The sequence below is a fragment of the Anolis sagrei genome, chromosome 5 (genome assembly GCF_037176765.1).
Source record: "Anolis sagrei isolate rAnoSag1 chromosome 5, rAnoSag1.mat, whole genome shotgun sequence".
Lineage (NCBI taxonomy): Eukaryota > Metazoa > Chordata > Lepidosauria > Squamata > Dactyloidae > Anolis > Anolis sagrei.
The window spans coordinates 77,970,017-77,984,930 of NC_090025.1; the positions used below are offsets into that span (position 1 = coordinate 77,970,017).

At 40.2% G+C, this 14,914-nt stretch overlaps 1 protein-coding gene across 1 annotated transcript in view; it reads left to right on the top strand.

Moving 5' to 3' along the window:
- The window catches only part of YIPF7 (Yip1 domain family member 7), a 34,682-nt gene that overhangs the window by 1,059 nt on the left and 18,709 nt on the right, over positions 1-14,914 (top strand). Inside the window, exons 2-3 of the mRNA XM_067468789.1 lie at positions 2,448-2,564; positions 6,361-6,524. Coding sequence (XP_067324890.1) covers positions 2,449-2,564; positions 6,361-6,524 — 280 coding nt within the window. The 5' untranslated portion in view covers position 2,448. The remainder of the gene's footprint in view (positions 1-2,447; positions 2,565-6,360; positions 6,525-14,914) is intronic.

A 14,914-nucleotide genomic window follows, 5' to 3' on the forward strand; every position in this document is an offset into this window, starting at 1 on the left:
CCTCACTCGCATGTCGTGGATTCCACTTTGTAGCCTCATTTCTGAAGGTTGGCTCTGCATCTCGTGGTGCCAGAGCGCAGTCTGTTCAGTGCCTTCCAAGTCGCCCAGTCTCCTGTGTGTCCAGGGGGGAGTCTCTCATTTGGTATCAACCGTTGATTGAGGTTCTGGGTTTGAGCCTGCCACTTTTGGACTCTCGCTTGCTGAGGTGTTCCAGCGAGTGTCTCTGTAGATCTTAGAAAACTATTTCTTGATTTAAGTCGTTGATGTGCTGGCTGATACCCAAACAAGGGATGAGTTGGAGATGTCTCTGCCTTGGTCCTTTCATTATTGGCTGCTACTTCCCGGCGGATGTCAGGTGGTGCAATACCAGCTAAACAGTGTAATTTCTCCAGTGGTGTAGGGCGCAGACACCCCGTAATAATGCGGCATGTCTCATTAAGAGCCACATCCACTGTTTTAGTGTGGTGAGATGTGTTCCACACTGGGCATGCATACTCAGCAGCAGAGTAGCATAGCGCAAAGGCAGATGTATTCACTGTGTCTGGTTGTGATCCCCAGGTTGTGCCAATCAGCTTTCGTATGATATTGTTTCTAGCACCCACTTTTTGCTTGATATTCAGGCAGTGCTTCTTGTAGGTCAGAGCACGGTCCAGAGTGACTCCTCCCAGGTATTTGGGTGAGCTGCAATGCTCCAGTGGGATTCCTTCCCAGGTAATCCTCAGAGCTCGGGATGCTTGTCTGTTCTTAAGATGAAAGGCACATGTCTGTGTTTTAGATGGGTTAGGGATCAGCTTGTTTACCCTGTAATAGGCATCAGCTTTTGGCTGATGAGATAGGATTGTTGTGTGCTTTCAAGTCACTTCAGACTTCGGTTGACTCAGAGCGAGGGCCGGGTAAATGACCTTGGAGGGCCGCATCCAGCCCTCGGGCCTTAGTTTGAGGGCCCCTGATGTAACAAATAGTCATGTTTTAAACCTTTTCTTACATATTTGTTGATGAAGTTTCTCTTTCCTGGACGTATTTAAATTTTAGTCCAAAGTTTCATAGTGGGCCAGTCTAGCTTCAAATCAGGCATGGGACTACAATCTGTGCACACACATACATATACCCTATAACCCTCCATAAAAGACCTCACACAAATGATTTCAAATGACCTAATTTGCTTGGAGTAGAAAAAGCTTTTCCTTTTTTGTACTGTAAGAATGAACCTCTATTTTTTCCATGTTGTTTCTGCATCCAAATAACACCAAGGAATACATCTACCTTGTTAACTGACGTATACCTGTGCCATTGGTGCCAGCAAGTAGGTACCAACGAATTAAAGAGCAGAGCGTTGCGAGAAGCAACCTCAGAACTCATGAAAGAAGTAAGGAAATGTGCCCAGTGCACTTTATAGTTCTTTGTTAATACAGGTTGAGTATTTGTTATTCAAAACACATGTGTTGGATACTGGATTTTCAGATTTTGAAATATTTGCATATACATAATGAGATATCTTGGAGATAGGACTTCCATGAATGTCAGTCTCACCATGAACTTCATTTATGTTTCCTATGCATCTTATACACAGAACCTGAAGGTGATTTTATGCACACTATTTTTAAATAGTTTTGTACATGAAACAAAGTTTGTATTCATTGAACCACCAGATAAGTGGAATGTGTCCATAGGAGGGCAACTAAAATGATCAAGGGTCTGGAGAACAAGCCCTATGAGGAGCAGCTTAAAGAGCTGGGCATGTTTAGCCTGAAGAAGAGAAGGCTGAGAGGAGACATGATAGCCATGTATAAATACGTGAGAGGAAGTCATAGGGAGGAGGGAGCAAGCTTGTTTTCTACTGCCCTGGAGACTAAGACACGGAACAGTGGCTTCAAACTACAAGAAAGGAGATTCCATCTGAACATTAGGAAGAACTTCCTGATTGTGAGAGCTGTTCAGCAGTGGAACTCTCTGCCCCAGAGTGTGGCGGAAGCTTCTTCTTTTGAAGCTTTTAAACCGAGGCTGGATGGCCATCTGTCGGGAGTGCTTTGAATGCAATTTTCCTGCTTCTTGGCAGGGGATTGGACTGGATGGCCCATGAGGTCTCTCCCAACTCTATGATTCTAGGTGTCACTATCTCAGGTACCCATGAGGACAATTTTGGAACATTTTGGATACTGAGATCCTAGACAAGGAGTGCTCAACTTGTACTTATTGAGCAGGATGATTCTACAATTGTGTTTAAATTCAGAAACATTTCCATCTCCCCAGTCTTTGAAAAGAGGGAAGGGAACAAAAAGGGACAGCAGCATCATCAATTGGATTCTTGATAAAACAGTTAATTATTTTAATTGTGAAGAAAATAGCTGTTATAGATGTCAAAATGAGTTTCTAACTGCTGCTTCAAAAGACAATCATCAAAAATATTTACAGACCATAGTTGCTAAGCAATCTGCTTATCTTCTCAGAATGACAAACTTCGAGCAATTCGATATAGATTTTTACCAGTCCAACTACCCCACAGACAACCAACAACAAGTTTATCCTGAGTCTGAAGACACAGGGCAAGTCCATGGAAGCAAAAAGTAAGTTTTTGAAATGGAAGAATGTTTTGATTTAATTCCATCCATGTATTTCATTCATGTTGATAAACCAGGAAAGATGTTGTACGAAGCCACATGGAAGTAGTTCCAATATCATTATTAGTAAGCTTCAAGGTGAAGGAAAGGAATACTTAGCAAGGCTGGCTCCCTCTCTTGTCAAGAATGAAGGGAAGGGGAGAGCACACTAAGTGCTATACAAATTTGGGACAAGAAAGTCCTGAGCAGTTATAACAGCTGGTTGAGGGGCCTACCCAGTGGGTTGGCAATCTGGAGTTTTGGTGCACCTCTTTTGGTGGTTCTGCTTGCTCTTCAGATTGAAAAATCTTAGTAAGCATTATCTGGCATTTACTGAGCATGAACAGTGATGGTACTATATAGATCAGTGGTTCCCAACTTGTGGTCCATGGACCACCAGTGGTCACCAAGAACTAAAATATGGTCCGTGGCCTCACCATTACTACACTGTTGCAACGAGAACAACTGGTCTCGAAAAACCCATCCTTTTGCAATGAGGATGTCAGGAGAGGAGAGGCTGACTACCCACAAAAGGTGCAACAACAAGCCTCCTGACTACTATTTCTCCTCCCCCTTCCTCCCCCTAAGCCGTTCCATGTGGCACCTGGAAGCAGGGGTGCCTTGGTGTCTTCGTTTTTAGGCCTGTTCCTAAGGTTATTTGGAGTGCTGATTCAGAAAATTCCATTGGATAGGCCACATCAGCTCTAGATTATTAAATATGGTTTTCTGTGGGTGAGCAGAAGGCAACTACTGGATGGCATATGTTCTGTATCAGAAACTAGAGCTGATGCGATCTATCCAATGCAATTTTTTTGAATCAGCACCCCAAATAACCAAACCGAATCTAAAGTTGACAAAAAAAAACTGGTTCATAACCCTTTTGGTACCAATATTATTTATTTATTTATTTATTTGAGATATTTATTTAAATTTGTTTATTTAAAACATTTATATTCCACCCTTCTCACCCCAAGGGGGGCTCAGGATGGAGTACATTGTATATACGGCAAACATTCAATGCCGGGACAAGAATTCATATGAATATACATAAACATTAAAAACATTTATCAAAATATTTAAAAAAACACTGTTTAAAACCGTCATTGGTCATCTGTGTCAAATCTAAATTGGCCTGGTAAAGTTTCCTATCGTTGCCTTGTATGCCGCCCTTCAATATATTACATTATTAGCATAGTACAATATCAGTATTATATATTACTATATTGTACTATACCATTATATTGTAATATTATTAGTAATATTACATGTAATGTAAAATATATAATTATAGTATCATATTATTAGTAGTATTATATTGTATTACATTATAATATTATAAATATATGTATATACAATATATTACATTACATTACATTATTAGCATAGCACAGGAGACAAGGTGGAACTGCCCCCTGCCCCCCCCCCCCTTCACTCTGGCCCAGAGCAGCAGTTGGTGCTAGGGGGAGGGTGGTCCCTGGTCAAGTGGTCCCTGGTCAAAAAAAAGGTTGGGAACCACTGATATAGATGATGATAAAGTTGTTGCCATCCACATTTACCCATAAACTTGGTGTCTGGTCTCTGTCTTGGTGCACATTGGATTCAACCTTGTCCAATCCTTGTCGCATTATAATTTGGGTAACATTTTGAAATGGACAGCAAGCATTATAATTTGGATAATATTTTGAACTGGACAGCAATTTGAACAGCAGTTTCCCCGTATCTTGGGAAGTCGGATCTGGCCACGGTGGTCCACGCTCTTGTTACATCCCGGATAGATTACTGCAACGCACTCTACGTGGGGTTGCCTTTGAAGACTGTTCGGAAACTTCAATTAGTCCAGCGGGAGGCAGCCAGATTGCTCACCGGAGCGTCATACAGGGAGCATACCACCCCCCTGCTATGTCAGCTCCACTGGCTGCCAATCCAGTTCCGAGAACAATTCAAAGTGCTGGTTTTGACCTACAAAACCCTATACGATTCCGGCCCAGCATATCTGTCCGAATGCATCTCCCTTTACGTCCCATCTCAGAGTTTGAGATCCTCTGGGGAGGCCCTGCTCTCGACCCCGCCTCTGTCACAAGTGAGATTGGCAGGGACGAGGAGCAGGACCTTCTCAGTGGTGGCCCCTCACCTATGGAATTCACTCCCCGGGGAGATCAGATCAGCAACATCCCTCCTTTCATTCAGAAAGAAATTAAAGACATGGATGTGGGACCAGGCGTTTGGGCAATCTGGCAGATGAATAAGGGACTGTGACGATAGATAGGAACTGGACAAGGTAGAGCGAAATATGAATTCTGAGTTGGCGAACGCTGTGTCTGAGATTGGCTATTGAATGTGTGATATATTGTTGTTTTTAATTGTTTTAATTGTTGACCATTTAATTGCTGGTTTTATATGTTATTGTATTTGTGTAGGCACCAAGATGTGCCTTTTGTAAGCCGCCCTGAGTCCCCCCTCGGGGGTGAGAAGGGCGGGGTATAAGTACACGAAATAAATAAATAAATAAATAAATATTTGGACTTTATTTGGACTGTATTTTTAAGACAGTTTACTTTCTCGAGGACTACGAGATAACCAAGTAGCACTCAGACTTGCAATTTCTTTGTGTGGTTTATATGCAGTGTATTTACACGGTTTATGTTAACATAGTTCTGTTTGGATAACAGTTTGCAACTTGTATTTTGTCTTTGCACATTGGACTGCTCCCATTTACTCTATTGGGAAATCAAAACTAATGAAATAGAGCTACTTCTCGTATTTATTTATGTATTTATTTAGAATATTTGTACCCTGCCCTTCTCACCACCACCACCCCCCCCCCGGGGGGGGGGGGCTCAGGGCGGCTTCCAATTGGCAGTAACTCGATGCCCCAATATATACATAATAAAAACAGTCAATAATTATAAATAGTTAAAACCATTAAAACAATACAATTAAAATCTACTAAGAATTATCACTCTAATGGCCATTATTAGCCGAAAACTGTGGTTGGATGCTCCATCAAACTTATACATAATCAATTTCCAAGCCATTGTCAACATTGTTATTGTCATTGTCCGCTTAGTTACCTGAAGGTCTGGTCCCACGTCCATGTTTTTAACTTTTTTCTAAAGATGAGGAGGGATGAAGATGACCTAATTCTCATAAGTGGATCTGCATCAGGACTTCTTTAAAAAATACACTGAATTGTGTGTATTTTCAGAGCCTAATGAGAAATCCAGAAAATTGAAAGTTAACAGTAGAATTAGTACTGTGGTAGGGATTAGAGTTAGTGTTCAGTTTAATGAATAGTTTCTTGCATTTCCTGAACACACTGAGAATTCTACAATTCCCCTCCTCTCTCATTCTGGAATGGGGGCAGCCTACTCTGTCACACCCGCTGCAGAAAATTATAGTTGACTGAAAAGCACCATAGTCCAAGTACATTACATTGGTTTGGACAAATATGTACCCAATGGGTAAAAAGCTGTTAGGACAATTTTTGCCCCAGACATGTTTTGAATGTAACAAAAAACAACTAAATGGTAAATGGCTAAAAGGAGAGGATAATTCTCTGAAGATACTTCAACAAAATGTGACTCTAGTGAGCCAAAAGGTTAGATCCTGGTGCAGGAGGACTGATAACTTTAATTTGGAAGAGGCTGATCAAAATTTGCAGCACTGACACAAGTTCATATGTAAAACCTAATAAAACCTCACATATGCATTGCAATTTCCAGGAATGTACTTCTGTCCTCTCTTAATGTCTCCTTCCTTGCAGAGGTTGGACTGGTGCCTTGCCGCAATCTGATGCCTCGGCTCATCCAGAAATGCTTTCATCTCAACAGTACTCAGGGCAGATCTTTCAACCAGCACATGCTTCTGAGTTTCCATCTAATATCACTTATTCTGATAACTTTGATGAAGAACCTCCTTTATTAGAAGGTATGGAAGAAAAACATTTAATTGAATTTTAGATGTTTTGGCAGCTTACATGTAAAGGAACATCTATTTGTATGTATCAAAAATACAGTCATTATCAGCATAGTTGTTTATCTCCCCACTTCATAATATAGATAATATTCAGTTATACTGATCAAGATCCAATTATGTTCCATTGGAGAGTAGTACTTAATCAGTGCCATTGCAACACTTCATGCCAAAGGCTACTTTTTCAATACCCACCTATTTGCAATGCCTTGCTCGCTGGAGTCCTCAAAGCCAAGGTACTATGGAAAGCATGGCTTGGAAATTCACCGGTACTTCTGTTTCTTGGAAATTCACCGGTACTTCTGTTTCTTGGAAATTCACCGGCACTTCTGTTTCTGAACCAAGCAGTAAAGAAATAGGATATTCTGCAAAGAGATGGTCTCTGGTGGCATTCCATGCCAGGTAGTTACTTCCTTCCAGGCCTGTAGCGAGGGGGTTCACCCCCCTCCCCAAAATGTTTCAGATTTTTTTAAAAACCTGGTTTACTCATGAATTTTAACTGGTTAACCAAATCCCCATGCTAAGTCTATGAGATACAAAAAATTAAGAGTCCCTCCAGAACTGCAAGCACTATCTCAAACTAATATTGACAATTTATTCACACTGTCATTACTTGCAGCAATAGCCGATGTAGTGAAGCAACCAAGTTGTGGGTGTGTGTGTTGAATGCTCTCATTAAGGAGGCCAGACTTGGTTGAAGACTGCTCTGCCCCTGCTGTGCTCTTTGCTTCAGTGTGAGCTAGGAGGCAGGTTTCACCCCCCCCCCCCCCGCAAAAATTTCAACCCCCCGAAAAAATTCCAACCCCCCCGTGAAAATTTCAACCCCCCCCCCATGAAAATGTCAACCCCCCTACGAAAATTGCAACCTCCCTGTGAAAATGTCAACCCTCCCGCGAAACTTTCAACCCCCCGTGAAAATTTCAAACCCTCCCCCGCAAAATTTCAACCCCCCGTGAAAATTTCAACCCCCCCGCAAAAACTTAACCCCCCCCCCCCCGCAAAAATTTAAACCCCTCCCAAAAAATTTTTCTGGCTACGGCCCTGCTTCCTTCTCCTTTTGCTTCCCTTCCATTGTCTATGGCCATTCCTCACTGCCATAACTTCTGCTTATGCCACTCTGCATAAGTGACAAATCTGACAAAATGTTCATGTAGCAGTTGACTCTTTGAGCATTTTGACATTCTTAGCCACAGCATTTTTTTATTTAGCTATTCTCTTGTTTATTTATTTATTTTTATCTCACTTTTCCCCCATGGGTGGGACTCAAAGCCGCAAACAATAAAATTTAAATGACAGAAATAACAGAACACAAAAGCAAAATAAAACTGATAAACAGATAACACAATTACAGAAACTATAAACAACAATGTTAATAAAAACAACATGTTCCACTAAAATTCCCTGGACCTCAGGCCACTGAGGTTGTCCATAAAAAATGATATTAAAAATCCTGAAGCACTGTTTGTTTAGGCTGTGTATACGTTGCCAAGTCCGATATAACATTCACTGATATGCCTTACCCATCACCGCTTGATCATTTCCTATTGTGGTTATTGGGAAAATTATGTATTTATTTATTTACTTACTATATATCCCGCTCTCTCACACCCGAAGGAGACTCAGAGCGGCTTACATTTTGGCAAAATTCATGCCACATATTCAAATAAATATACAAAACAAAGCATTATAAACAATAAAACAGATAAAAACATACCATAAAACTATTAAAACATGATCCCTAGTTCTACTGCTTCCACAGAAAGGTTTTGACCTTTGCACAAAAATCCAGTAGAGAGGGGGCCAATTGCACTACTTTAGGGAGGGAGTTCCAGAATCATGGGGCCACCACCGAGAAGGCCCTCTCTCCCATTCCCACCAACTGTGCTTGTGATGGCAGTGAGACCAAGAGAAGGGGCTCTCCTGATGATCTTAGGGCTCGTGTCAGCAGGTAGGAAGAGATGTGGTTCCTCAAGTAGGCTGGGCCCGAACCATTTAAGGCTTTATAGGCTAAAGCCAGCACCTTGAATTGCACTCGAAACAAACTGAGAGCCAGTGTAGCTGCTTCAGAAGTGGAGTAGTTCTTTCCATATATCCTGCCCCCGTAAGTAGTCTAACTACTGACTTTTGAACCAGTTGAAGTTTCCGAATGGTCTTCTGGGGCAGCGCCACTTAAAGCACATTACAGAAATCTAATCTGGATGTGACTAAGGCATCTACTATCATGGCCAGATTGAGATTTTCAAGGTATGAGTGTAGCTGGTGCAGAGGCTTTAACTGTGTGAATGCCCTCCCGGCCACTGCTGGCACCTGGGTAAGCGCTGAGTCCAGGAGGACCTCCAGACTGCAAATCTGTGCCTTCAAGGGAAGTGTGACCCCATCCAGTACAGGTCGCAACCCAATACCCTGATCAGTACCTCTGTCTTGTCTGGATTAAGTTTCAATTTGTTCATCCTCATCCGGTCCATCACAGCTGACAGGCACTGGTTCAGGGTCAGGATGGCACCGGTTCAAGGTCAGGGTGCTTTGAATGCGATTTTCCTGCTTCTTGGCAGGGGGTTGGACTGAGGTCTCTTCCAACTCTATGATTCTATAGGTGGGAAGTAGTAATAGAGTTAGGTGTCATCTGCGTAAAGATGGCACCAAACTCCAAAACTCCAGATGATCTCTTCCAGCAGCTTCATGTAGATGTTAAACAACATGGAGGACAGTATTGAATCCTCTAAGACCCCACAGGACAAAGCCATGGGGCTGAGTAGGAGTCCCCCAGCACCACCTTCTGAACCCGACCCTATAGAAAAGAATGGAACCACTGTAACCACTCTTATTTATTTATTTATTTATTTATTTATTTACCATATTTGTATACCACCTTTCTCAGCCCAGAAACGACTCACGGCAGTTCACAATCGGCAACAATTTGATGCCACCACAATTAAAAGACAATTAAATAGTCATAAATACTATTATTTATTTGTTTGTTTGTTTGTTTGTTTGTTTGCTGCATTTCTATACCACTTTTCTCACACCTAGGGGGACTATTAAAACATTTAGCATGTAGTATAAAAACAGTACAAAGCAAAAAAAAAATTATCTCCTTACCAAAGTTATTATCCAATTGCATTATTCCCTTATAAAATGCATCCTATCACAACACTGTCTAGAAGGGGAAACAGAATTATTTACTTTTAGACTTTTTTTCTTGAGATGCCAAAGAATCTAGAAAGAATATACCCCTTTTGTGGTCAGAAGTCATTTTCCCATGCCAAGATCTCACAACATCCTCCCCCAATTGCAGTGTTATCTACAAGTCCATTGCTTGGGTTCCTAAACTAAGACTTTGGTACACCAGTTGAATGCATTGATGCCAGTTCTTTAATATAAAAATCCAATGGCAGTAAACAGCTTATTATACAATATTTTCTAATGTCTCGGGATATGATGTAATGCAGTAATATTGAAATTTGCTTTCTCTTAAATGATCAATCACAAACCAAGCCACAATACCAGACAAATCCAGCTTGTATTTGGCTCCAACCTCATTTTAAAATCCCATATGCCAAGTTTTAAATAGAATAATGATTGCACAGAAGCATATTTTAAAAGAAGGAATAGTCAATCCTAGGACGTCAAATCAAAAAGAAGGGTGGAAAAATATGGTTAATTTGTTGGGTTACATTTGTAATACAGGCACATGTTTATATTCGAAAGGGCAGTTTCACAATTTGCATGGGAAATAAAGGCATTAAATTATTTTTATGGTACATACATCATATACTTTACTACCTCTAGATGACAGCATCACAATAAATTTTGTATTCAGACTTCATAGCATTGCCTTTTCCTCTGTATTTATATTGCATAATCAGATAGCATGTTGAGGTACCGATAATTAATAAACACTTGTTATAATCCTGCTTACATATCTTGTAATAAATTTCACTTTTAAATTAACATGGTTTATTTTGAGGCAAAGCAAAACTTGAATAATTTCCTGTGAACCATCTTCAAATCTACATTCCTATAACATCAGTTATATTAGTTATTTTTCAAGAAACATTACAAGCCAGTCTGTGAAATATCTTGCTTGAAACAGTGGGCAATCATACCGCCTCTTAGCTGGAAAGAAGCCTCCTTGAATTCAGTGAGATGTATTTCTGAGTAAATATGAGTAAGATTGTGTTATTTTAATCTAATTTTGTAACATTATCCATATGCCTTCAGATAAAAGGCCAATCTTTCAGTCTTACCTCTCTCAATCACATATTGAACACAGATGACAAAACTGCTGGCCAACACAATCTGCATCCACGAAACTAAAATAAAATTGGGAATAAAGCGTAGTATAGTGGTTCGAGCACTAGACTTATTGGAGACTAGGGTTAGAATCCCTTCAGGGCCATAGAAACCCACTGGCTGACCTTGGGCAAAGTCACACTCTCTCAGAAGAAGAAAAAACAAACTTGTTTGTTGTTCATTCGTTCAGTCGTCTCCGACTCTTCATGACCTCATGGACCAGCCCACGCCAGAGCTCCCTGTCGGCCGTCACCACCCCCAGCTCCTTCAAGGTCAGTCCAGTCACTTCAAGGATGCCATCCATCCATCTTGCCCTTGGTCGGCCCCTCTTCCTTTTACCTTCTACTTTCCCCAGCATAATTGTCTTCTCTAGGCTTTGCTGTCTCCTCATGATGTGCCCAAAGTACTCTGAAAACAAACTTACTCTGAACAAATCTTGCAAAGAAAAATGCAATAAGTTGGAAACAGCTTGAAGGCATGTAGCAACAGCAACAAATAACTAGTTAAAATCAATTCAATTACCAATTAAGCTGGATTTTTTCCTAATGTAATGCGATACTTAATTAAATATATTTTTAATTAAAGTAATTGATTCAAATCGGCATTTTAGCTTTCGCTTACTCCTAGAATGAAATTATCGATTAAATTATTAATGAATTAAATGAGAGACAATTCTAAGAAACTAGCAAACTTAACATTTCCCAGCAAGTTCTTTAGCTTGATTTTGGCAAAACTTTTATTTTCTATTTGTTAGTGCCACGGACGATGGAAACTTATAAAACTTAAGTCGTAAACATACTATAGTTTATTAAAGGAGTATGATTATATAATTTATTTATTTGTTATTTATTTAGACCATTTATACCCGTCCTTCTCAACCTCCAAGGAGGGACTCAGGGCAGCTTCCAAACAAGCAACAATTCAATGCCAAACATATTATAAAACATAGTAAAATACAACCATATACATTAAAATCATTATAAAATATACATCAAAAACAGTTAACTTTATAGATTTTAATTGCACAAATAGCAGCAGTGTGAGGGAAAGTAGTCTTGCATATTCAAATTATTTTCCTGTGTTGTACCTCAGAGAATGCATATAGAAAACAGCGAGGAAAAGAGGAGATTATGAAGTTGGAAAGAAGAACCTTCTAAGTGACTTCAATATTGTATAGTTCCATGCATATTTAGATAATAATTTGCTTGAATGGTCCGGAAAGAATGTCAGGCTTCCCTCTAAATCAGGCCTGTACAACCTGTGTTAATGCACCAGTCTCTTCACGACTACAGGAGTAGACTCTTAATTTGAAGTCCTCCAAATCGTGTTTATAGCAGCTGAGACTGGTTTACACTAAATCATAGTTCCAGTCTCTATGTATGGTTATGGAAGCTGGACAGTGAAGGAAGCTGATAGAAAAGAAGCCAACTAATTTGAAATATGGTGCTGAATGGGGACTTTGCAACTCGAGATACCAGGAATTGTCAAATGAGTCAAAGAGCACATTGAGCCTGAATTCTGTAGCAGCCAAAATGACTAAACTAAGGCTCTTGTACTTTGGCTATATCATGAGACAACTCAGTTCCCTACAAAACCCAATAATGTTGGGAGAAGTGGAAGGCCATAGTCTACATCACTGCTCTTAAACTATGGGTCCCGACCCAACATTAGATCAATGTTGGGGTCTTGAAAAATTGATAACAGTAAATACTTTCCAAATGCCACCTGGTGACTGTTTTAGACATTTACAAGAATCTGTTGTGCAATGTTTACAGAGGACTCAGCTATACTTCATAAAAAGGAAAATCAGCCTATTTAGTAAGCCTTACAAATGCTGATTTGTTTTCAGTAATTATTCCAGTTTCTTATACCTATATATCCAGGGTCACATAAAAGTTTCTCAGACCAAAAAGGTTCCCGAGCAGAAAAGTTTCAGAAGCCCTGGGCTACATTACAGAAAGATGAATCCAATCAAGAAAGCCCATAGTTTGTCCTGACTTTGAAGGACCTGAGCAGAGCAATGGATGGAGCTCTCTACTTCTTAGGGTTGCATTATGTCAAAACTAACTTGGTGGCAAACAACAACAACAAAGTAATGAAGTGTAAAAAATATGTAATTTTTGGATAGCGGGACTCTGTAGTTAACTAGCACTTTTCCTAAAGTTAGGGAATGTTGTCTGATTTGATGCATCTAAACATATTTGTGTATATGTGGTAGATAAATTCCATATGGGATTTTCAATCTCTGGGGGAAAAAAACGCTATTGCAGTTTAGGAGTGCTCTTTCACCCATCATTTACCCTAGATATTCGCTGAAAAACGATAGCAAAATATGCTGCAGGATGCCCTGCAAAAACAAAGCTTTTGCAGTTTAATAAACTTTCCATGATTTTATGATAGAACCAATTAGAAAATGATATTTATAATATACACAAATATGTTTAGACGCATCAAAACAGATAACATTTCCTAACTTGAGGAAAAGTGCTAGTTATCTACAGAGTCTCACTATCCAACAATAATCATATTACATAGTGGTATGGGAACCCCAAATGAAAATAAACAGTCTTGCGGATAGCATAGCCCTACATTTGTTCACATATCGAAAACCAGCACCTTCAACTGAGCTTGGAAACAAAATGGAAGTCACTGAAGTTGTTATAACATTGGGAAGGTAGATAGGTGACTAAGAGAAAGGGGTTCTTTCCCTTCAATGGTTGTACAGAAAGATTAATTTTAGCAGGTGCTCCTTTGTCACACAAACAATACCTGCTGAAATACCTTCTTCTACACAATCATTAAAGGGAGAACAGCACTCTCCCTTATTCCAACTTGGCAACCCTAAACATTGGTGATATGTGTTCTCTAAAGTACACACCAGTCTGAGTGCTATATTTTGCAAGAGCTGTCAAGGGCAGCCCAGGGGTGGCTCAACCCATTACGCAAAGTAAGCATTTGCAGAATAGTTGGTTTTGCCCAGGGGCACTCTTGAGGTGCTCTTGGAGGAAAATAGACCTTGTAGTTACTGGGATGTATAGTTCACCTACAATCAAAGAGCATTCTGAACTCCACCAATGATGGAATTGAACCAAATATGGCACACAGAACTCCCACGACGAACAGAAAATATATATCAATGATTGGTTTTGGGGAGGGGGGGTGCAAAATACTGTTTGCTTACCGTTGAAAATTACCTAGGGCCACCTCTGGGGCAGCCATATATACTCACAGTAGTGTAATTAGGATATAATTAAGGTAAGAAGTAGATCCACAAATTTAACATATTAGTTTGTGGCAGACACAAAAATGAAGTTTCTGGAGTATAACAATTACTTTCAAAGTAAGTACAGCACAATGAAACAGGAAATTACACTTTCAAAGCAGATCAGATTTTTTTCAAATTTTGTTACATAGTGTAATTGGACATCCCCAGCAGATGCCCCATTGCATATTCCACCACAACTACCCATCTAAAAAAAACAAATACATGAGACAAGGCTTTCTTAATAGTAGTTCTTTGCTTGTGGAACTCCCTTCCAAAGTCAATCCAGTTGCATTATGGTTGCCAGACTGAAAACAGGGAGAGGGTTTCTGCACCTCTAAATGTTATGTAAACAGGAGAATTTCAATTAGGTGTTGCAGTTGGGAATAAAACAATACCTGTAGACAGAGGCGGTCCTAGGTAATTTTCAACGGTAAGCAACCAGTATTCCCCCCCCCCCCAACCAATCATTGACATATATTTTCTGTTCATCATGGGAGTTCTGTGTGCCATATTTGGTTCAAGTCTATCATTGGTGGAGTTCAGAATGCTCTTTGATTTTAGGTGAACTATACATCCCAGTAACTACAACTCGCATATGTCAAGGTCTATTTTCCCCCAAGAGCGCCTCAAGAGCGCCCCTGGGCAAAATCAACTATACTGCGAATGCTTATTTTGCGTAATGGGTTGAGCCGCCCCTGCCTGTAGAAATCCCACACAAACGTTAAGGTACGATAGCCCTCTGCGGTTCTTACCTGGACAAACCTAGGTTGGCTCCATTCCAACAGAG